General features: G+C 39.5%; 2 protein-coding genes across 2 annotated transcripts in view; one reads left to right on the top strand and one right to left on the bottom strand.

Moving 5' to 3' along the window:
- The window catches only part of grip1 (glutamate receptor interacting protein 1), a 239011-nt gene that overhangs the window by 45210 nt on the left and 169536 nt on the right, over positions 1–24265 (top strand). The window lies entirely within an intron of this gene.
- Positions 11912–17921, bottom strand: LOC141762128 (interferon gamma-like). The gene is made up of 4 exons (XM_074626043.1): positions 17241–17921; positions 15943–16014; positions 13206–13511; positions 11912–12774 (listed from the first exon to the last, which is right to left on the bottom strand). The coding sequence occupies exons 1-4, from the start codon at positions 17358–17360 to the stop codon at positions 12625–12627; spliced, it is 648 nt and encodes a 215-aa protein (XP_074482144.1). The 5' UTR covers positions 17361–17921; the 3' UTR covers positions 11912–12624.

The raw sequence follows: 24265 nt of genomic DNA, 5'->3' as shown, positions 1-24265 counted from the left end.
GTGGTGTTCCTGTGCAGTCTTCCATTATAAAGTAACACCCCATTCGTAGTTAATTGAACCTTTATGTTGTCTTATTTGTCACGTAACTTCCGTACTAAAGTAACGCCACTAATGTAGTTATTTCAACCCAACCGTTGACTTATTTGTCACGTAACTTCCGTACTAAAGTAACGCCACTAATGTAGTTATTTCAACCCAACCGTTGACTTATTTGTCACGTAACTTCCGTACTAAAGTAACGCCACTAATGTAGTTATTTCAACCCAACCGTTGACTTATTTGTCACGTAACTTCCGTACTAAAGTAACGCCACTAATGTAGTTATTTCAACCCAACCGTTGACTTATTTGTCACGTAACTTCCGTACTAAAGTAACGCCACTAATGTAGTTATTTCAACCCAACCGTTGACTTATTTGTCACGTAACTTCCGTACTAAAGTAACGCCATTTCCGTAGTTATTTCAACCCAAATCATGATCTTTTCCCAAACCAAACCAAGTTGTTTCCAGTGAAGACGGAAGTTTATTTTGAAAAGACTGTAAGCATGTAACGAGCAGAAATTGACACGTGTTGCTGGACATTCGTAGGAAAACGTACAGAAAATTAGAATTAACATTTCATAAGATATCATACGAACCGTTGTATGAGGATACGTTGCAAGTATTTGGCAAATTAACGGATTTATTTGGCAGATTATTATGTCTGATTATGATCTGGTAAAAGGTTTGTTTCTATCTGTATGGTAAATACAGCCTGAGCAAATAACCCCTTTGTTAACATTTTATTCCCATTAATTCCCATTTGAAGGTTTCCACCTTGAATATTCCTGGACTATTGCAGCCTGATGATGAGTGGCACTTTGTCCTGAGTTGCTGCTGAGTCAGTGAACGTCTCTCCTGAGCTGGTGGACGGTGACGTGGTGGCGATGGAGGTTAATCTGTATCCAAACTAAATGAGATTCAACTGGTGGAGACAACCCCGGACCTGACTGAGTGTGTCTATTTAAATCTGGATGTAGCTCAGAGCTCAGCAGGAGATCATGACGGTCACACACACACACCGGTAACCTGAGAGAGTGTGACTTGCTGCAAGGGATTATGGGTCCAAATTAATATCCACTTACTGTACAAATGTTAAACCACCTTCACTCCGGCTGTCTACTTTATAACAGAGCAGCTTTTAATAACAACCTCTACATGACATTTATTGTGCACCATAAATTCAGACACTAATCAGACCTTCTGGTTCACTTTTTAAGAGCTTTTGTCAATAAATGATCCTATAGAACTGGTTATATGTTGAAAATGTCATTAAAATAAAGTTTATAATCTATAAAACTGTTCAACTAAATTTAACTAGAAGGTCTTTTCTGGGTTGTACAGTCAGCTGCTTTAACAATAAACTGACAAAGAAAGAAATCAAAAGTATTCAGCATATATATACAGTATATATATAACGAATATACAGTATATATTAGCAATACCACCAAGTAAAAATCCTTCAAAAGTTCATTATGCAGAATAATATATATTATATTATTGTATTATAAATATTGATGCATTAATGTGTTCATCACATTAATGTTGCATTAATTGATCTATAAAAACAGTGAAAATTGACCACCACAGTATCCTCAAGCACAGGGTGACATCATTAAATGTCTAAATTTGTCTAAGAAACAGTCCAAAATATAAAAAAAATCTTAAATGTAAGACCAAGAAAAGCAGCACATTTTCATATTTGAGAACCTGGAACCATTAAATATTTGATTTAAACAATTAATTTATTTTTAAAGTAGTTGCCAATTAATTTTCTTTCCATATACTAGTTGATTAACCTTTTATTTGACCTAATATTCATTTTATTTAATTGTTTAAATAACATCATCATGTGTGTTTGAAGATACACTGAGAGCTTCTGAAAAATGGAGGGAAATTCCTTTATTCTGGCTCTGAGGATCAAACCTTTCCCTGACACCTGAGTCCACCCGCCTCAGGATACAGACATTACAACACCTAACACACCCCGAATCAGTCTGTGTGTGTTTGTGTGTCTCAACCCTCCCGCAGCAAATCAAACGCACCTGTCGACCTTGAACGCCTCCCCAGACTGTCCAGGACATCTTGGCGTTATTATCGCGTTAACTTTGACAGCCCTATTTTGAACATATGAATAATTAAAGGGACTATTTGTATCTTTCAGAAATACTTGTTAACAGAGACACCTGTGGCCACTAAGTCAACGAAAGTTGTCGGGCTCGCGCTTGCTCGCTCTAAATATACCTGAACAAGCATCGCTCAAAACAGTGAGGCGACACACGTCAGCTAAAAGCACAATATCACTCTATATTTCAGCTGCTTGGCAGTAATGTTAGCTGACCAGACGAAGGTCTCTCCATGAATCACTGCCGATCATAGTGTTGGCTTTTCCTGCTTACGCCTCCGGGGCTGAAGCAGGAAGAGAAAAGTTATCGTCTCCCCACTGCGCCCGCAGGGAGACACCGGCTCCCGGTCGAGAAGATGACGTTTCTCTCTGCGGAGCCCCGTCACTTCACAAGACACGGAAAACATCTGTTGGTCTGGAGGAGCTGCAGCAGTTATTTCTGCACAAACGTCCACTGTACATTCACTAGATATTCTCAGAGCTAAACTAACTCTTCTGCAGTGTGGAGTGAGCGCGCGTTCACGTCTAGAGGTGGAGTGAGACAGCGAGAACGCGCACGCTTTGTGAGTGAAGGCAAGCAGGCAGTGGAGGAACGCGCATGGGATCCCGACCCGGTACATTTATACGCTTGAAAAGTTACAAACAGTCCCTTTAAACCATTTTTATTGTTGGTTTGGCGAGCTACATATTGGATCATTTGTCAGGAGGTGTTTAGCCTAGCTTAGCACAAAGACTGGAAGCAGGGGGAAACTGCTAGCCTAGCTCCATAAAATGTATACAACTACACCTTCTAACTATTGAAAACAAATGCCGGAGAGCTCCTGCTGTGAAGGTCAGCAGGCAGACAGTTGAGTAGATGACAGATCCTTTCTCTGTACCCCCCCCACGTTAACTCCCAGCATGCACTGGGCTGTCACCTGAGCAGGTGGTCTGACCTACAGACCCAGATAGTGAAGAGAGAGGAGAGAGTGGTAGTGATGAGAGCAGAGATGAATGAGTAGCAGGTGTCACACTCTGGTCTCACTGGAGGCCGTGTTGTTTACGTTGCCACGGTGATGTTTGGACCAAACAGTGTGTCTGTGTGGTTTTTACATTTTAATGTTGTTTTCATTCACACCTGGTCTCATTTACACACATTCATTCATTCAATTACAATGAACATCTAGTATCAGCACCGGCTCTAAATCCATTCATTCTCATTGGTCTAAACCATTTTATAATCCATGTTAAACACATTCTGACCCAGTTAAAAAACAGGTTAAACCCTCTGAACCAATCTAAAGCCCATTTGTACTGTTATAAAAACCCCTCTATACCCACACTAACCCATAAAAACCCACTCTAATGTCATTATAACCCATTATAAACATAGACTGTATATAAGAGGTAGACGTAGTCACCGTGACGTCACCCATTGGTTTGTGGACTACGGTTTTGAAGCCTTGAGTTCGGCATTTTGGCCCTCACCATCTTGGTTTTTGGCCGTCACCATCTTGGTATTTGGCCCTCACCATCTTGGTATTTGGCCCTCACCATCTTGGTATTTGGCCCTCACCATCTTGGTATTTGGCCCTCACCATCTTGGTATTTGGCCCTCACCATCTTGGTTTCTGGCCCTCACCATCTTGGTATTTGGCCCTCACCATCTTGGTATTTGGCCTTCACCATCTTGGTATTTGGCACTCACCATCTTGGTTTCTGGCCCTCACCATCTTGGTATTTTCGCCCTCACCATCTTGGTTTCTGGCCCTCACCATCTTGGTATTTGGCCCTCACCATCTTGGTTTCTGGCCCTCACCATCTTGGTATTTGGCCCTCACCATCTTGGTATTTGGCCCTCACCATCTTGATATTTGGCCGTCACCATCTTGGTTTTTGGTCAATCACAATAAATCGCAATAAATCGTAATATTGAATAGCAATACTGAAAAATCTCAATTACATATCGAATCGGCACCCAAATATCGTGAAAGTATCAAATCGGGAGGTGCATCGTCCGACTCCTAAAAGGTCACCATGTGGGAAAAAGTTTTTAGAAGGGCTTGAAGGGAATATAACATTTTGATGCTAAAATATACTTTCACCAAATTTGAATGTTTGTATTTGAATACATCAGGAACACCACTGGGAAGTCACAGGATGATATAAAGCCTATATGAATGAACTTCAAATCTTGTCTATTCTATCTCGTCTTAGCAGCGTTCGACCTTCTTAATCAATTACAACACACTCTAAACTGGTTCAACTGGTCTGATAGTGGGACCAGTTTGAATGATCAGAGTTGGTTCTTTGTTCCAGTCAAACGTTTCACCTTCTCCAGACAGTCTGAAACCCTAAATATAAAACCAGTCATGGAAACTGTCTGTCTGTCTACCTGTCTGTCTCTCTCTGTCTGTATAATTGAATATAGCAGGCGCTCACTGATCTGCTCTGAGGGTCTCTGAGTTCAGGACAAATGGAAAACTGTGTGTGTGTGTGTGTGTGTGTGTGTGTGTGTGTGTGTGTGTGTGTGTGTGTGTGTGTGTGTGTGTGTGTGTGTGTGTGTGTGTGTGTGTGTGTTTGTGTGTGTGTGTTCAGATGGTGTCAGATTTGTCAGGCCAGAGGTCAGTTTATTTCCAGCGTCTCTCTTCATCATACAACCGTCTCTCTCTCAGACAAACTCAGTCTGATCCGTCCGTCATTCGCTGCTTGACTGGAACATTATTGAATGAACAATACGACAACTAATAACAAGCAGTAATAATTAGCTAATAATTAGGAGATATAAGCGTATGATCACTGTGAAGAACCTCAGAGGGGCCTCACCTTTCTGGTCAGAGGTCAGAGACAGGTTCAGTAACCTGCGAGACACAGAGACACACAGCCAAGCTCAGTTACCATGGTGACAGTTATCACAGAGGTCAAAGGTGGTTGTTGTTTCGAGCCATTAACTTCACTTTTCAGACCCGGAGGATGCCCTTCACCTCAGTGAAGAAATTCATTTTAGCTGAATACTCTGCTGTCATCTGGTGACTAAAAGGCATCATTACACCCAGTGTGACACTCAGGAGTTTTTCTTAATGTGTTTATAATGTAAAGCATCTTGACAGCACTTCTTGAATAAAAAGAACACCATGAATATAAGTGAAGTATTATTATGTCATGCTTTATTTACACACACATAAAACTTCATAAAAATAATAAGAAATGTGACAGGAGAGGTCAAGAAGCCACAGGCTTATCCAACGGATCTCCTTTCAACTTAAGGAGGAAAACTAGCAATAACAAAAAGGAAAAAAAGAAAACTAAGGTAACATAATTAGACAAATAAAAAAAAGAATTAAAACAATTACATTAGCACACAAAATGAGCAGAAAACCTTACTAACTATTATTATTATTATTATTATCATTATTATTATTATCTAAACATAGTTTAACAGTTGAATTGGTGGATTGAAATGGCTTTCTCTGCCTCTGTGTTCTAGTTGTAGTTGTACAGTTCTTCCACTAGATACCAGCAGAGGCTCGTACATATTGATCATTTGACATATATATATATATATATATGAGATATTGATCTGAAATAAATAATAGACTTGTTGGAAATATTTTAAATCAATAATAAAATAGCATTTTTCAACATTTCTTTAATTTATGAATGATAGTTCTTGCACATTATTACATATAAATATTAAAATTCATTCTTGACTGTGGATGCAACTGAGCTGTCTTCAGGACAACTTGAATGCCAACACTGAGGAAGGCCATGAGATGTGTGCATGTGTGTGTGTGTGTGTGTGTGTGTGTGTGTGTGTGTGTGTGTGTGTGTGTGCGTGTGTGTGTGTGTGTGGGTGCGTGGGTGCGTGTGTGTGTGTGCGTGAGTGGGTGCTTGGGTTCATAGCAACCACACACACAGAGCTTCCTCTGCAACAGGAAACAACACAACTTCATGGAAATGCCACAGTGCACAGTATATGTTAATGAGATGTGTGTGTGTGTGTGTGTGTGTGTGTGTGTTTCATTTGCTACAGTCAGCATTTTCACCGAAACTATGAAACTACGGGGGATAAACGTACCTTAAAAAAAACATAGAAAAAATGCCTGAATAATTTTTTTATTCATAAGCAGTACGCATGGGCTCCCTTAAAGGGCCAGTTCAACCAATTCACACAAAACACGTCAAATAGACCAAAATGCAGGGGATGCTTTAGGGCGAGGCTACCTTCTGATTGACAGGTCGCTACCACGGCGTTGTCCGGTCTGGGAGTTGTCTGTGTTTTCATCTTAGAACTTTACCCTTTCATAGTGTATTTTCACTTCATTAGAAACTAATTATAACAATTTGGTCGCCTGAAAGTGTCTCAGTGTTCGGTTGTACTTAGCTCCACCCTGCAAAATAAACATGATGGCGACGGCCAAAACTAAGATGGTGATGGCCAAAACCAAGATGGCAACGGCTAAAAACCAAGATGGTGACGGAGTGCCACAGTGCCAAACTCGAGGCTTCAGAGCCGTAGTCCACAGACCAATGGGTGACGTCAGGGCGACTACGTCCACTTCTTACATACAGTCTACGAGTCTGTCTCTGCGTTTCTGACCTGCCATTCTCCACCTGTCCACCACATGCCCCCCGACTTTCCCTCTAATCCTGGTCACCTGTTCACATTCCCAAATCCAGTGCTCCTCTACTGCAGTAAAAGTACTAACCACTGTACTACTGCACTGTGAAAATGCTCCACTACAAGTAAAAATCCTTCATTCAAAACCTTACTGAAGTAAAAGTATGTAATTCACACCAGGGAGCGTCGAAGTGCGGCCCCGATAATTAAATTTTTCTGCAGCCGGGAGGCGTGTTCATGTGTTTCAGTTGGGAAGAAATACTTTGTAACACAGGTCAACATATCACAGGAGTCCTTTTATAAACATTGCATGGCAGCTATCCACAGGCCGCACTTCGCCGCTGCCCTGGTGTGATTTTAGTTGAATTATTATCAATAAAATGTACTTAAAGTACTTGAAGTATTGATTGAGCAGTAAAATGTTCCCTGTCAGTGTTTTCCTATTACATCTGATGTTTCTGGATTAATATTACTGCTGCATTAATGTGTATGTTGCATTTTAACTCTGTTATATCCTGTTTTTAATCTACAGAGCTATACTTCTGTGTAATTTCTCAACTTCTTATCTCCTCCATCATGTTATCTTCTCTCAGTGGTTAGATAGCGATCTGTTTGTTTGAGTGTCAGACAGACTCACTTCCTGCTGAGAATATGAACAATAAAGCAGAAGCACCAGTGAAATTTTGGATTCACTCTGATTTTGTCTCTGATTCTTTCCAATAAAAATCGAAATATGAATGAAATTAAAAATACTGCACTCTGTTGATCGCTTGTCCTCATTTAATATAAAACATTCAGTCCTCAGACCGTCATCTGGTGAAAGTCATACAGACAAACATAAGCATATATACGGCTTCAGCTGTTTTCATCGTCAAGTCAAACTTTATTAAAAACAACCGCAGTTGACCAAAGTGCTGAACATGTACATAATAAAAATGAATACAAAGCAAACAACAATAAGAACAGGGCAAAAACAATAACCATAATGTGCACATAACAGCAGTAAACGCCAGCGAGAAGAAGTGAGTCTGTAGCAGCGACTTAAACGATTCTTAAACGACATTGCGCCACCTGCAATGTGAAGATTGCAGTTGGCCATATTGCGATTTTGAAAAACGATGTGATTAAATTGTCTTGATTAAACCGCTCTAATGCATCGTGAGCTCTGCAGCCTGTTTGCAGCAGCAGCAGCAGGTTATCTGTCATTTATAGACATGCAAACACTTCCTTTTAGCATCTGCAACAAGCTGACTCACACTGAAACCTCCACACTAACACACACCAAAACTAACAGAGCAACCACAGAAACAAAGGTGGGGGGGTGATGACTCCCGTTGTGTCTTCATAGATTCCATCGCTGTCCTGCTGAAGTGCCCTTTACCATCACAGCAGTCAGCCTCCTTGATGCCCCCCCCCACACCTCCATCCCTCCCACGACTACAGCAGAAACATGTGGTTAAAGACGAGTCCAGACAGACAGTCAGTGTCATTATCTACTCATCTAAGTTCTCACTTCTGCCAGCCTCGTCGTTTACACCTCCAACCCTCCCGATTACATCTATACCAACTAGTTCTGAATCACAGCCTCATATCTCTTCTTCCATTGAAACACATCACTGAGCCTCACTGTGTTTCTCACTGAGTTACTTTTTACATAAAAAATACATGATGAGCTTATACGATGATGATGTAGTACTATACTTCTAATATATACCATCTCGTCAAATACTGCCGCTTGGTCAGAGGCCCTATACGCTTCAAACTATGACGCTCTACGTATCCCTATAGCGTCCGTTTTGCATGCGTCGCTCGTTACATGCATACACTGTCTTTTCAAAATAAGCTTCCGTTTTCACAGGAAACTACTTGGTTAGGTTTAGGAAACATTACGTAACATATAACATATGTAATGTAGTTAAGCAGACATTACGTATGCAGCATAGTAACATTATGTAACGTCACGTAACTTAAAATAAGTCAATGTCAACTTTTGGTTTCACACAGGACATGAACAGCGGTCTCATGGGTAAAAGTCCAGTGTTTCACTCTTTATACTACATAACCGGACTTCCTCCTTTACTCGCGCGATAACTACGGCCACGTCGAGCATCATAATGCGACGCTTAAGACCACAGACCAAGCTGTCTTATTTGACGAATATACCCAGTAGTATATAAAGTATTTAAAATTGTCTCCACATTGTACATGTATGATGTTACATACTGTATACTCATTAATGATGAAAACAGAATTATATAATATTCTATTATAAAGGAGCCATTCTGCATAATGAGTACTTTTACTTTTGATACTTTAAGTACATTTTACTTGTAGTATTTTTAGACTGTTGTAGTTCTACTTTTAGTTAAGTAAACTATCCTCCACCACTGCCAAATACTCACTAGTGCACCAAATGTGGATTAATCCACCGCTGAAAATAGTCCCAACCCTATTTCCTCCAGTTTGTTTGATAACAACTACAGTGACGAACTGTTTGTTTGTTTTTTAAATTAAACCATATATTTGTGACACATATTTACTAATCTATATATTCATTAGGAACCAATGGGCTTGGAGCTGAAAGCCAAAGACAAGAAGTGAGGAAGTACTGAGAGACAAACTCACATGATGTTGGGTTTGGTCTTTTCATGGGATTTGTTAACACTAAAATAAATACAGAATAACACCTCATTTCGGTCGCTTGCTGGCTGAAAAATGTCTCACCACATTACAGCAAATAAAGTAACACAAATAAACTGTTTAATTTAAAGAAATGATTAAAGAAATCATAGTTCCTTTGTTTTCTACAATGCGTCTAACGGTTGTGAAGTCTCTTGACCACACACAAACACGCAGCGCTGCACAGCTGGGGAACCACAGCTTCAGTTCTTAGAAACACTCAGAGCGACCGAGGTGCATTGTGGGTGAAGGGGCTGCACAGTTACAGTAAAAGAAAGCTACCTGCTGTTTACCAGAAGTGATGTCACAGGAAGGGTGGGTGGTGGGTCTGGGTGTTCGTTGGCTGCAGAAATACTCCGACCCGCCTGTCTGCTTGCAGAGGATCATGGTCTCTGAGCTTCAACGCAACAGGTTGTTTGTTCTCTGTGTTTAAGTATGAGTATCAGTAATGTATATGTCATTTCAATGACTCTTTAACAGTGGTGGAGAGTAACCCAGCACAGCTACTCAAGTACTGTATTTATATCTATATTTACTAGTTACTTTGCTGATTATTTTACATAAAACACACATGAGATCATAAATTACAACACATTGTTGAAGATTAAACTGGTGGTATACAATCTTTTTGATAGCAGTGTCTATTTGGGCCTCGGTGTTACATTTCAGTTCTTATCAGTTCCACCAGAGACACAATTCCCCTATAAACTTCAGTTTAGTTTGAGGCCAAAAGACGTAAAACTCTCAAATATTTCACAATAAACAGAAAAAATAGGGGGGGAATTAAAAAAAAGATATAAATGTATGCATCTTCTTCTGAAGGCCACAAGATGATGCTGAAAGCTCCGGAGAATGTACAGTAAGTGGATCACATGCTAAATTTTTTTGGTTTTGCTTTGCTTGGCAACTCTGCATGCAAGCAGAGACAAACAAAATGATGTGCGGAGTTCCCCAAGGCTCAATCATTGGGCCTCTTTTGTTTGTAAAATGGAAGCATGTAAATGTGAAATAAATTACATATATATACATAATAAAAAACAATACAATTTTACGGAGATGACACTCAAATATACCTAGTAGGGATGTTAATAATTAAACGTTTAACCGTTAACCGACATTAAGAATTTTGACCGATTAATGCAATCGGTTAACCCTGTGAGACCCTCAATAGAGCCGTTTGTCTTTTTAGGGAGGTACAGGGGGTCTTTATGGGGAGATAGCAGGTCAGCAGTAGATGTCACATAGAAGTGATGTACATCATCTGAAAGCTGAGAACCTGGAGATTAATTTGAGATGCTGCTCAGCACTGTGTGACAAGTTGTTCTAGTCATAAATCAGAAATAAACATGAATGAATAAATGAGTGAATAAATGAATGAATTATTTAGATAAATTGTAAAAATGTACAAGGGTTTAAAACATTATGACAGAAGTATATGATGGTCATCCCCATGCTCTATTATGTTTCATAAATTGTTGCAGTCATGTTTGGGTTGGTATCAACCTGTCGAGGCAGATGGCCGCTCACCCAGAGCCGGGTACTGCCTGAGGGTGTTTTTCTTGGCCACAGCGCATTACAATGCATGCTCATGGGGGATCTCTTGTTGGGCCTCTAAATTATAGAGTACAGTCTAGACCTGCTCTATATAAAAAGCGTCTTGAGCCAACTTCTATTATGATTTCACGCTAAAAATAAATTGAAATTGAAAAATTGATGCAGATTTGGTGCTAAATTTACCACTGGAGAATTGATAAAAATGCTCAATAATCCCTCCAAAATACCACGTTAAGACACCAAGACCTTGAGGAACACCATAGAAAAAGCCATGCTGTGATTTGGGATCAAAAACTTTTGACAATATGATATTTCTGTACCCATAGAACCCATTTACATTCACATATCTTGAGGTCAGAGGTCAAGGGACCCCTTTGAAAATGGCCATGCCAATTTTTCCTTGCCAAAAATTAACCCAACTTCCGAGCATTATTTAGCCTACTTCCATGACATAGTTGGTACCGTTGGATTCATTAGGTTTTCTAGTTTCATATGACACGAGTATCTTCACTCTAGCTTTAAAAGTGAACCTATAGAGCCTCGGAAAGACAGTAAAGTCAGTCGGGATCGGGTCTCGGGGTTAAAGCACTAGAGGTCCTCAAAAGGCTCAGAAGATCATGTGATATGATCTCGAAGTTCCTTTAGTAGAACCTTGAGGTTGTTTTGCCTAATCAATGATTGGCTGTGCCTGAACGTCCTTCAGCTAATTACAGACAATACTGAAAAACTATCTTTGCTGCAAGAAAGAAAACTAAGAGTCGACAAGTCGATTCTTGGTCTTAAAAAAACAGAACACTGTCGGAAATGTTGTAATCATGAACTCAGAGCTCAACTTGGCCACATCAAATCAATAACAAATGTTATCATCCTAAAAAATCATGACAAGAATCAGGAAATTAATTCATTCTGTTTTATTCAGTTGCCTGCATGTGCCAATCCATAAATACAATTAATAAATTATCAGTCACAGATGTATGATTGTTAAATAGACACCTTAAATACAAAAATAAATATAGAAAATTACAACTTCTCAGTAAAATACAAAAATCCCTGATTAGTATAGTACTTCTACTTCAGCAGCAGAGTACTTGTACTGCAGTGAAGTACTTAAGTGCTGGACCTGAATGTTCAGAGTACATTTAAGTACATCAGTATATTAACTCTGGTGTACTTTGTACCATCTTAATTTAAAAAGCTTTTAATTCTATCTCGCTGATTTTCTGAGCATTAAATCATCTGCAGTTTTTAAATACATAAAAATCAAGAAATCAAGTTATTTCCAGGTGATAATTGATCGATATTGTGATTGATAAAGTGAGTTAAACTCCATGTTAAATACAATTAGTTATAATAAACATTTCACAGGATCAAACCGCCAGGCTTCTTTCAAGTATCGAGCTCCGAACTTCCTTACAAAAGTACAATATCTATTAGGCTTAGGCTGCTGGTTCACTGTCATTAAAATAAATACATATTTATTTATAAATAATCTCTTTAGTAACCTCTTAAAACAGAAAAGAAATGTGAAAAAGTTGGTTTTAATTTGTTTTGGATATTTGAACATTTCTTATGTTATTTTATATTTAAATATCCTTGTTGCTGTCATTGTTGACTTCTTGTTGGTGTTTCAGGCTTTTGGATGAGTTTTGGCCTTCCGTGCTTGCCGCCGCCGCCGCCTCCTCCTCTCACTCTTCGTGGTGTTATTCAGTGAGCTCGCCTCCTCGTACAGCCACGGCAGCTCCCACAATGCTTTGCTCTGGACGACAAGGTCATCCATCTGGAGAAGGGAAAGAGACATGCGTTAACCCAAAATTGTTTTAACGCCACTAATTTCTTTAACGCGTTAATGCATTCGATCTTTTGGAGGTTGTAGTGGGCTCATTTTAAAGCTGGAGTGAAGATACTGGTATCATATGAAATAAAAAACCTAATGAATAATTGGTACCAACCATGTCATTTTAGCTTGTTGTGACGGACGTTACATATTGCTCCAAACGTACTCTAAATTTTGGCGAAGAAAAACTGTCATGGCCATTTTCAAAGGGGTCCCTTGACCTCTGACCTCAAGATATGTGAATGAAAATGGGTTCTATGGGTACCCACGAGTCTCCCCTTTACAGACATGCCCACTTTATGATAATCACATGCAGTTTGGGGCAAGTCATAGTCAAGTCAGCACACTGAAACACTGACGGCTGTTGTTGCTACCTGGATGTGTTTGAGAGCCTTCAGTTCGTGCAGAATCTTCTCCTGCTCCAGGAACCGTTTTTCCTTCAGTTCCTTGACCATGTTCAGGATGTAGCTCAGCTCCTTCCTGACGTCTCCGTCCGCTCCCACCTCACCACCACTGGCGGTGCCGGCGGCAGGGGTGCCAGCAGCGGGGGTGCCGATGGCGGTGGCGGAAAGCTTGTTGCTCCCGGTTGTCTGGGGAGTCGGGGTGGGCAGCTGGTTCAACATGTGGCTAATCAGCTTTTCGTACGTCTCCAAAACGCCACCCATAAACATCTTCTTTCCCTGAGAGAGAAACAGAGAGAGAGATGATATTTAAAGTGTTTCTCAGTAAACAACAATGATGGTTTAGGTACTCTGTGTATGTCTTTGCTGACCATTTTCTAACACAAAAATGCAGCTTTTCAAAGTTTCATCTCACTGAAAGTTGAGTTTTGGGGAAATTAACCGAAAACAAATCCTGCTTAAAAAGTAGGAACTCGTAAACCATATTAAGTCAATGGTATAGTCATTTTAATAAAAGATGAGGTGGTCTTCTCTGCCTTGTACCTTGAGGTGCTGAAAACCTTTTTAAACAGTGGAAAGAAACTCTGTGGGCTCCCACACAGGAGTTAAATTAAGCACAGAGTAGGCCTGAAAGGGGAATGCCACTCATTGACTGAGAAACTTGAATGTCACACTCCAACATCACTAAACAGGTTTTAAACTCAAAGACATCACAAGTCAACAAAGAACAAGAACAACTTTAAGACTCACTAAATGTTTAAGGTCTAAATCTTGTACGTTACGTACGTGATGTGAGTTAAGTACGTTACCTTACTACTTAGTAACATGGTTTCGGTTCAAATAAGTAGCCTACGTTTGTTATGATGGTAAGTGACGTAAATTAGTTAGTCACTTAAAATAAGTCAACGTTGAGTTTGGTTTCGCTCGGGAACAGCGGTGAAAGTCACCTGACGTCCTCCTTTACTCTTTTCATAATTACCACTAGAGGTCGCCCTGCACGTCCGAAACTGATGCTAGAGGGGTACGTGGAGCGTCATAGTTTGACGCGTAGAGCCACTGACCAAGCTGCCATCTATGATGAATTCGGAGTGAAAACAGGTTGTTTTTATACCACACGTGTTGCAGGAGTTTTGAGACTATTTATCTTCTTGGTGCAACTTGAAAGCAGGTGTAGTTGTGCCATAAATCCCAACTCTTCTAAAACTATTTTTTTTTTAAATAAAAGGAGTTTAACGACTTTGGAGAATTTCTTCAATCCATAGAGGCAGCAAACATGCACATATGAGATCTTTGTTGCCTGTGTGTGTTTCACCAGTGTGCCAGTGTTTCACCTCAGATGGGTCACATGAGGACGCTAGTCTGGAACAAACTGATGACATGTAACACCTGAGTTGTGGTGAGGTAAAAACTGAATGGGAAAACCCAGAGGGCTGTTTGGGTGGGGATGGCCTTTAAATCTATGCTAAATATCACTTTCTATACAAAAACCTGGTCCTTGTTTACCACCATGAATACCTAAATATGATACAAATTCATCCTGACATTAACATTTTTCTGACTTTTATGATATTTTTTGACAACTGAATTCAAAATGTTTCTCAATACTGAAACAGACAAACAAACAAAGAATATTTGCCATTCATCGTCTTTCCAACAACCATTTGTGCCGGATTCAGGCCACAGTTGGGCCAAGACAACATCACGTTGTTGATACGGTTCCAACATTGTGACAAAAGCTGATCCAGCTGCAAATTGGCTAAAAAAGTCAAAGTTTTGTTGTGCCAGAGTTGATGCTAGAACACAGCCGACTATTAAAACCTTCAGATCTGTACCTGATTTCTATCTTATTTATTCATTTGATTTAATGTTTATCTTTACAGGGACAAGTAGTGCTTCATAGCACACCGTCACAGTTTGCATGCCTCGATCTTATCTAGATATTATCTCATTAACCACACAAGACTTCAGAACAAGCAGCAAACAACTAACTGAAGCGTTGCAGACTCTTGGGTCTGGTGGTCAGTGGCTCTGCTCGGTTGCACTGGCGCTCGATACTCGAAACCAACCTTTTTATCATTGTTGGTGAAGAGTGAAAGTTTAAGTCGGAGCCTGAGAATAGTTGCACGAAAGGTTGCACCATGCAGAGCAATGAAAACGAAACCACAAGAACCTCAACATAAACTCCAGCGAGATAAAGAAACTGTTCACAGTGTCAGACTGAACTGTGAAAGCATAAGCCGGCTGTTCACTCAGTGATTAATAGTTAGATAAAGATGGCGGAGCTAAGCAGTCCAGTGTGTCTCATGCAGACTACAACGTTTTCTTAGTGCACTTGGAAGTACGCTAACACTCCCTTACTGTTCGGCACTCTTGAATCGACATTAAAAAACCCTGAATCACCTAAATGCAGCCTTGATCTGTGTACCACCGACAAGTTCCACCAAATCTAATCAACAAGTTGAGAAATAAGCTTATAGAACCTTTTTGTATCGATGTCATGATTACATCACTAAACTATTAGCAACCCTTTCTTTGCAATCTTTTATAGACATTTCTTTGGATGTTTAAAGAGAGGAGACTGTGACGTTAAAGGCAGTAAACAGAGAAATCACGTATATAAAACCCAACACAAGCTGACCACAGAGACGTTTATGTTCCTATTTGTCGATGTAGTTAAATTGTTCCAATGATCAAGTTGACTTTTATTTACCTCCATTTTGCCGGCCAGTGGTTCTCTGGAGAAGACGGGCTTCCTGTTAAATCTCTCTCTGTCTGGAATCTTCTGCAAAAAAGACAAAAAAAAATCTGTTCAGGTTTGATGTAAATCAAGTTTTTTCATGTATTAGCCCAATAAATACAAATTATTGTAAATAAATATTAATATATTCAAGGACAGTCGGACATCGGAGATTTCAGAGCCATCTGTTGCAAAGTATTTAAATGATGAGCTAAAGTATATCGTCAAAATAATCCAAAAATAATCATAAACATAAATGTGAAAATCACCATACAGTCCATGTGGTGAGTTTAAGGACAGTTTGACATCTCAGATTTAAGAGACATTGAAATTGATGAGCGTCGTTTTCAGATAATCAAAAGACAAACGATAATTAAACAAGATTGACTTTGATTGTTTCTTTATACTTTCCTAAACTTTTTTTTTTACTTTAACTGTCCTTATTGGTGCATTCCAGGACTATCTGACATCTGAGACTTCAGGGACTTTGTTGTTAATGAACTGTTATCATAACAATCAAAAGTGAAAGAACAATAATCAAACATGTTTCTTGCATTTCAGTAACTCTTTTGAAAACTGTCCTTAATGATGCGTTTAAGGACAGACGGACATCTGAGATTTAAGAGACATTGCTGACAAGCTCCGTTATCAGATAATCAAACAAAAGACAAACAATAATCGACCACATTGTGAAAAAGATGAATATGAATTTGAGCTTTGGTCGCATTTCTACTATTTGTATGTCTCTTAAAGCTCAAAAGTTGGAGTGTCCTTGAATGCACCATGAAGGAATAATATCCCTACCAAAAAGTAAAGAAGCAAAGAGACGAAACTCTGGTGTTTTTTGACAACAGCCGCCATTTTGGACTGAAAAAGGCTTATACTATTTTGTTGTTCAACACAGGCCATTTTGGTAGAATATGACAATATAAATAATTTAGTTTTACTTTTGTACGTCACTTTGTAGGCGGACGTTTTATTGCCTTCTGGTAGTCACTTTCAGTTAAAAATGGCAGAAGCATTGCTCTGCTGCTGGGCGCTGATGTTGCAATGGAAAAAGTTGTCTAATAATAATGATTGTGATAGATAATATTTGCAGTTAATAGACTAAAACATGAAAAACAAAAACCCAGAATAGTCCTTTAAACATAAATGGAAAAAAGTGTGTGTGTTTGTGGTCAGTGTGAAAGCATCAAGAGGAAACAGAGAGCACGTATTCGAAGTACTGCACTACAAACATTGATAGTCAAGTACAAGTAACAAGTACTCACGTAGTGCTGCAGGAGGTTCTGGATGGTTTTGTTCATCTTCACAGGGATGTGGGAGCCACTGACCTGGCAGACGGACAACCAGACTGACAGGCAGACCACTGCTCTTGCCGCGGCAACCATTGTCTTGTAACACTAAGTCGCTGGTTCGATTCCAAAGCCTGTACGGGTCCGATGTGCACCGGTTTCAATCCCTGACGGAGTGTAGACGGAGAAAGGCCGAATAAAGACCCGTCTGACTGGCTGTCTAATGGTCTGACTGGTTGTCTGACAGTGGTGTCTCTTGCCCTGAAGTTGGCTCAAACTGATTGACTTGTCATGAAAGCTTTTCTTTTTATAACTCAGGGGAGAGAGAGCGTGTGATGCAGCGATGATCTAGGTGTGAAAATGTGGTTGTGCTGTTTCCTTTAAATCACCCAACTTCATAGAAGTGGGTGAGGGGTCTCCCACTCGTCATGCATGTCAAACATTTGCTCTTTGCAGAAAAAAATGCTAAATTTTTTAATGCAATTAATGGGTTTACTGGTCATACTGGGAACGCTAATGGTTTCTGATAGAGGCCTGCATATTCATGCAACTCAGTTGCGCGGGCTGTGATGTTGCAACCTGCGTCGGAAATCATTAGATCCAGTAGAAACGCAATGGAAAGCATTACGAACCCTGCAGTAACATATTGCATCTGTGGTTTTATTGGGAAGATTTTGGTTTGTAGGTGCACTGAAGCAAACTGGAGGTAAAACCAATAGACTAGTACTGAAGAATTAAACCTTTAAAAAAAAAAATAGCACCTTTATGTGTGAACGTCATGATGGCGTCATGGTGTTAACTGGAGGCAAAACCAAGGAAAGACTGGAGGCTACCACTATTAGTGGGCTAAAGTTACACATCTAAAATGTCATCTTACTGTGTTGTTGGGTGCCAGAATCCAGATATCACATACATTTGAGATGACAAACTGTGATTTGAGGTTCTAGCGAGCTACAATATCGGTGAACGTTTCAGAGATGGAGAGAAAGGGTTGCTAATAGTTTAGCCTTCTGCTAACCGCAGCCGGTTAGTAGTGAGTGTCAGTACATATTGATTTTCTCAAACAAACAAGAGGAAATAGTGCACTTGTTGGAGACTATTTTCAGCGGCGGATTAATCACCATTCGGAGCTGTAGTGAGTATATCCGGCAGCAGGATGGTGTATGTGGGATTGAGGAAAAATAAACTATAACTAACACAATGGAAACCATTACAAAGCCTGAGCTCTGCTCTGAATTTCATCTGTGGTTTTACTGGGAACTCTAAAGGTTAACTGTGGTTTGTACTTGCAGTGAACCCATTAGAGACCTGGACCTGGACTTCATTAGAGCGTGGGAGGGTCTGCAGATGTACTGCAGCTTTATGGAGCTTTTAAGCCTCTTTTAGCCTCTAGTTTTGACTGGTGAACATAGTGGAGCATTTAGCAGCTAAACAGACAGATAGTTCCCTCAGGAGAGACAATAAATACACTGCAGAGGTAATAAGCACAATGAGGCCCTCAGCCGCTTTCCAGCATTGGTGCACGATCCTGACCGACTTTACGGTCGTTCAGAGGCTGTAGCTAGAAAACTTAAGGAATCCATAGGCACTAACCATGTCATGCTAGTTTGTCGGGAATATAGCTAGATAACGCTCCAAAGTTAGGCCACATTTTGGTCAGGAAAAACTGTCATGGCCATTTTCAAAGGGGTCCCTTGACCTCTGACCTCAAGATATGTGAATGAAAATGGGTTCTATGGGTACCCACGAGTCTCCCCTTTACAGACATGCCCACTTTATGATAATCACATGCAGTTTTTGGAATACCGTATAAATGTGTTATTGTCTCCTATTCTAAAATGGTGTATCTGAATATTTCTGCATACAGGGGTCCCTAAACAGTCTCTGAATTACATAAATTGGGTATCACTGTAAAGCTGAGACTCTTGTGGATCCAATGAGCCCAACTGTATTCATGTGTGATGATGTTAGTCCCAATAGTAGCCATTTCATTGTAGTGAAACCATTTTTAAAATCTCACTGTATAAAATGACCTGTGATGACCTCTAGGATAATCACAGCCTCATGAAACTTTACAGCCACAAACTAGAGACCTAGAGCATTCAGAGGATGGATGGCTTTCCTAGCTAGATTGACAATAAGGGGGTTTCTGAGCAGCTTACACAACAGAAGTGCTCGCCATCCAATCGCTGAAAAATGCAATTCTTGCAGAAATCTCCAAATGTCAAAAGTTTTTGATACCAAATCACAGCATGACTTTTTCTATGGTGTTCCTCAAAGTCTTGGTGTCTTAATGTGGTATTTTGGAGGGATTATTGATCATTTTTATCAATTCTCCAGTGCTAAAAAAATGGTTAAATTTAGCACCAAATCTGTGTTGACCTGCTTTCTCCCCCTAAAGATCCCCTGTAGCCCACTAAAAAAGACAAAAACAGCTCTATTGTGCATCTCAGAGGGTTACTGTATCAACACAGACAGGGACCATTCTGCATAATGAGTACTTTTTCTTTTATACTCTAAGTACGTTCTTTTGCTAATATCTCTAATATCTTTTGCCGTCAACATGGCTGAGTTCACATATAACGATTCTAACAGCGCTGACAGTGCAAAGGGTTGTGAAGATACTGGTATCATACGAAACTAGACGACCTGGAGTGGGAGTGGATGAGGGGCCCAATTTGGAAAAATTGTCCCCTTGTCCATGATTCCTAATGACTGGCATGTCCTACATGATATAAAGCTGTAATTTAGTAAGCTGTAGATAATATTGTATTATTGTGTAATGAATCATAGCAGAGCAGAGATGAGGACAGGAAGTGAAGTCATGAAGCAGCCAGCCCGGCTGGGCGTGAGGTGTTTCTACTGAGTAATGCTAAACAGTTCCAGTTTAAAGGAAACACAGAATATGAGGCTCTTCTTGTCACCTACACATACCTATTTATACAGGCTATATACTGTATACTACAGAAAGTGAGATAACTTTCTGGAAAAGGTCAGCGCAGTATACGGGAGGTGGGAAAAAACCTGCTGCTGCTAGGTGCATCAGACGAAACAAACCAGAGCAGATAGTGAAACCAGAGGAGGGTCTAAACTTCACAGAAAAGGGTTTATTGTAAATGAGAGGAAGCTGGACATTCAACCATCTCATCTGACTAAACATATACCAACATTCATCATCAGATTATTCCAACAATATGGCAACTTTATATATATAAAAGTAACTTGAAATGGAAATTGTTTTGTGGAAAATCAATACATTTTGATGGAATTGTTGCAATCAGTGGGTTTAGCCTCCTCGTCGTTGATAGCAAACCATCTTCTATCGCCGCCTTTTTTCGCAAATACATACAGAAAGCAGTGGTTAAAGACTCGTTTCACCCAAATTACCAAAAAAAAAAGCAAATTTCCATCACACCCAACTGGTTCCCAACCTTTTTGGCAATATCTATTGTTGTGGTTTGAAGTAGGGCTGTCAAAGTTAATGTGATAACGCAAATTCTTTGTAACGCCACTAATTTCTTTAACGCATTAACGCAACTTGTGATTTTTAAGTTGTAGCGGGCTCAGTTTCAAAGCTAGAGAGAAGATACTGGTATCATATGAAACTAGAAAAAAACTAAAGAATCTATTGGTACCAACCATACAAATATACTTGATACTTGCATATTGTGAAGGAGGCTAAAAAAGGCTCCAAACTTAGGCTCAATTTTGGCAAGGAAAAACTGTCATGGCCATTTTCAAAGGCCCACTCCCATGTTGATAAGAGCATTAAATACTTGACAAATCTTACTTTATGGCACATTTTGATCAGATAAAAAATGTGTGATTAATTTGTGATTAAGCACGATTAACTATTTTAATCAATTCAAAGCCCTAATTGCTGCAGATTAAACTATCCAACAGGATATAAAGGAGTTAAAATGCAACATACACATTAATGCTGCAGTAATATTAATCCAGAAACCTCAGATATAATATGAAAACACTGACAGAGAACATTTTACTGCACTTTCAATACTTTTACGGTACATTTTGCTGATAATACTTCTACTTAAGGTTTTGAATGCAGTACTTTTACTCGTAGTGGAGCATTCTGACAGTATAGTATTAATACTTTTGCATTAGACCAGATTACATGCCCCAAAGCTGATAAGGAACGACCACCGTGCACACAAGCACCATTATCCTCCGAAAAGTGAAACTAAATTTACTGTTGAGCTCAGCAGGAAGAGGGCAAAGAAAAGCAGGAAACAGGAAGACGTGCAGGTAGATTTTGGTGTTCAGGTGTTAAGATATATATTACGTATACACAACATGGGTATCCCCTACTCACGCACGGCGACAAAAACAGGAAGAAGTGTCACAGGTGGAAGTTTGTCTCTGTTTTGAGGAATTCACAGCAATTTCTTTTCAAACATCAATTTGACTTTTAATGAATTTCCACTGAAGTTCTGCTGGACTTTCCTGAATTACTACTTTAATTAAAAATATGACCTTTTCTAATGATGGTTGCAAATATTTGTTATTGTAAGTGTTATTTATCATCGCTTTTAGATTTCTGTAATCTATAAAACATTTTTTTTCAGCACAAAAATAATTCATATAATTACCAAGAATGGAAAGATTAGGCTACTTTATGAGATAAGACTGTATTTATCCCAAGGGAAATTGCTGTGCAGCAGTTGCAGTACAAATATAAAAAGTACAAATATAAACTATAAAATAACAATAAAAAGGTGCAAATCCAAAACATATACAATGCCAAAAAATCATAAATATAAACAGGTTAACAGTAGGGATCAGTCTAAGTGCATATAGATATCTAATTACGATATTAAATCTGACTACAGGTAATTGTAATATGGATAATTCTGAATATTCATGATTATTATGTCCATGATATGGCACGTAATGTTGCATTATTGCATGTATGTTACTTTACTCAAGTAAAAGTAACTTGGATAAAAGTTAAATGTAGGTCAATTAAAATGTATTGTGAGTTATATTTTCAAAAAGAGAGGGTGGTATATGATGATGATAATGTATGAAAGATCACATTTAGGCTCTAAAATAAAGTGCATTAACATTTTAACGTACACACACCACACCACAGAGCCACTTATATCCAAAACAATAACAAATACCTTTAATATTCAGATCCTTTACTTAAGTTAAAGTAGCAAAACTATAGTGTTAAAATACTCAAAGTCCTGCATTTAAAATCTTACTTGAGTGAAAGAATGCATTACCATCACATATACTTAAAGTACCAAAAGTAAGAGTACTATGCAGAAAAAATATATATTGAATTGCTTGATTATAATTAGTGATGCATTGCTATATGTTGTAGCTGGTAAAGATGGAGCTTTATATAACGCTTTGTAGCTTAACCTACGATAATATATCATATTTTATTAGTTGATTTATACTTTGTATTAATAATCTCAATCAGCAAAGTAAAATAAATGTAGGCTTCGTGGTGTAAATAGTATAAAGTGGCATAAAATGTACTCAAGAAAAGGTGGTTAGCCTACCTCAAAACTGTACTTAAGACTTATTAGACTACATCAATTATATAACCTGACACTTTAACAGCAGAATAAAACTAATAATTAATTAATTATCTGTAGCTAAGGTCCGCACAGAACTAGGTAAGATGGCCTTTAGCTATTCCGCTCCATTTTCCTGGAATACACTGCAAGCTAAATTGAAACTGGGATATCTGATTACTGTTATGGAAAATTACATTGAGTTTACATTGAATTAATTGAGTTTCCATTACATTACTTTTGATGAATTTAAAACATTAATGAAAGGCCTAGAAGCAGAGTCAATCGGGATATTTTCACTTTAACGTTGGCTTCAAACACTTGATTTTGTATGATATTATGCATATTATGCATTTGTTTTATGTTGTGGCGTCTGAAACTTTAATGTATGTTTAAATGCTGCTATCTTGGCCAGGTCTCTCTTGAAAAAGAGATTCTTAATCTCAATGAGTACTACCTGGTTAAATAAAGGTTAAATAAAAAATAATAAAACATCACCAAGGCAACAACACAGAGATGTAAACATAGAAACTCCACATCAGCTGCACACACAAACACACACAACATAATAAGTGTGTAGTTGTACTCACCTGTCTGAACGTCATCAGGTGAGTCTCAATGAGGTTCAACTTCTCTGCTAAAAAACATAACCAGTCCACCGAGCCTCTCTGGTCCCAGTATAACCAGTCCATCGAGCCTCTCTGGTCCCAGTACAGTCCACTCAGCCGTTCTGGTCCCAGTATAACCAGTCCACCGAGCCTCTCCGGTCCCAGTATAACCAGTCCACTCAGCCATTCTGGTCCCAGTACAGTCCACTCAGCCTCTCTGGTCTCAGTAGTATTAACCAGTCCACTCAGCCGTTCTGGTCCCAGCAGCTGTAACCAGTCCACTCAGCCTCTCTGGTCCCAGTAGCTGTAACCAGTCCACTCAGCCTCACTGGTCCTAGTACAGTCCACTCAGCTTCAAAGGGTCCTAGTAGCTATAACCAGTCCACCGAGCCTCTCTGGTCCCAGTATAACCAGTCCACCGAGCCTATCTGGTCCCAGTAGCTATAACCAGTCCACTCAGCCTCTCTGGTCCCAGTATAACCAGTCTACCGAGCCTATCTGGTCCCAGTAGCTATAACCAGTCCACTCAGCCTCTCTGGTCCCAGTATAACCAGTCCACTGAGCCTCTCTTGTCCCAGTATAACCAGTCCACTCAGCCGTTCTGGTCCCAGTATAACCAGTCCACTCAGCCTCTCTGGTCCCAGTATAACCAGTCCACCGAGTCTCTCTGGTCCCAGTATAACCAGTCCACCGAGTCTCTCTGGTCCCAGTACAACCAGTCCACTCAGCCGCTCTGGTCCCAGTATAACCAGTCCACTGGTCCGAGCAGTAACTGGGAATATTGCCCCAAACAGCAGAGACTTCTTCACCTCTCTGAAGGTAGAAGATCTAGAAGATCCACGCA

This window comes from Sebastes fasciatus, chromosome 23 (genome assembly GCF_043250625.1).
Source record: "Sebastes fasciatus isolate fSebFas1 chromosome 23, fSebFas1.pri, whole genome shotgun sequence".
Taxonomy (NCBI): Eukaryota; Metazoa; Chordata; class Actinopteri; order Perciformes; family Sebastidae; genus Sebastes; species Sebastes fasciatus.
This window is presented reverse-complemented; position numbering and strand designations above follow the sequence as displayed.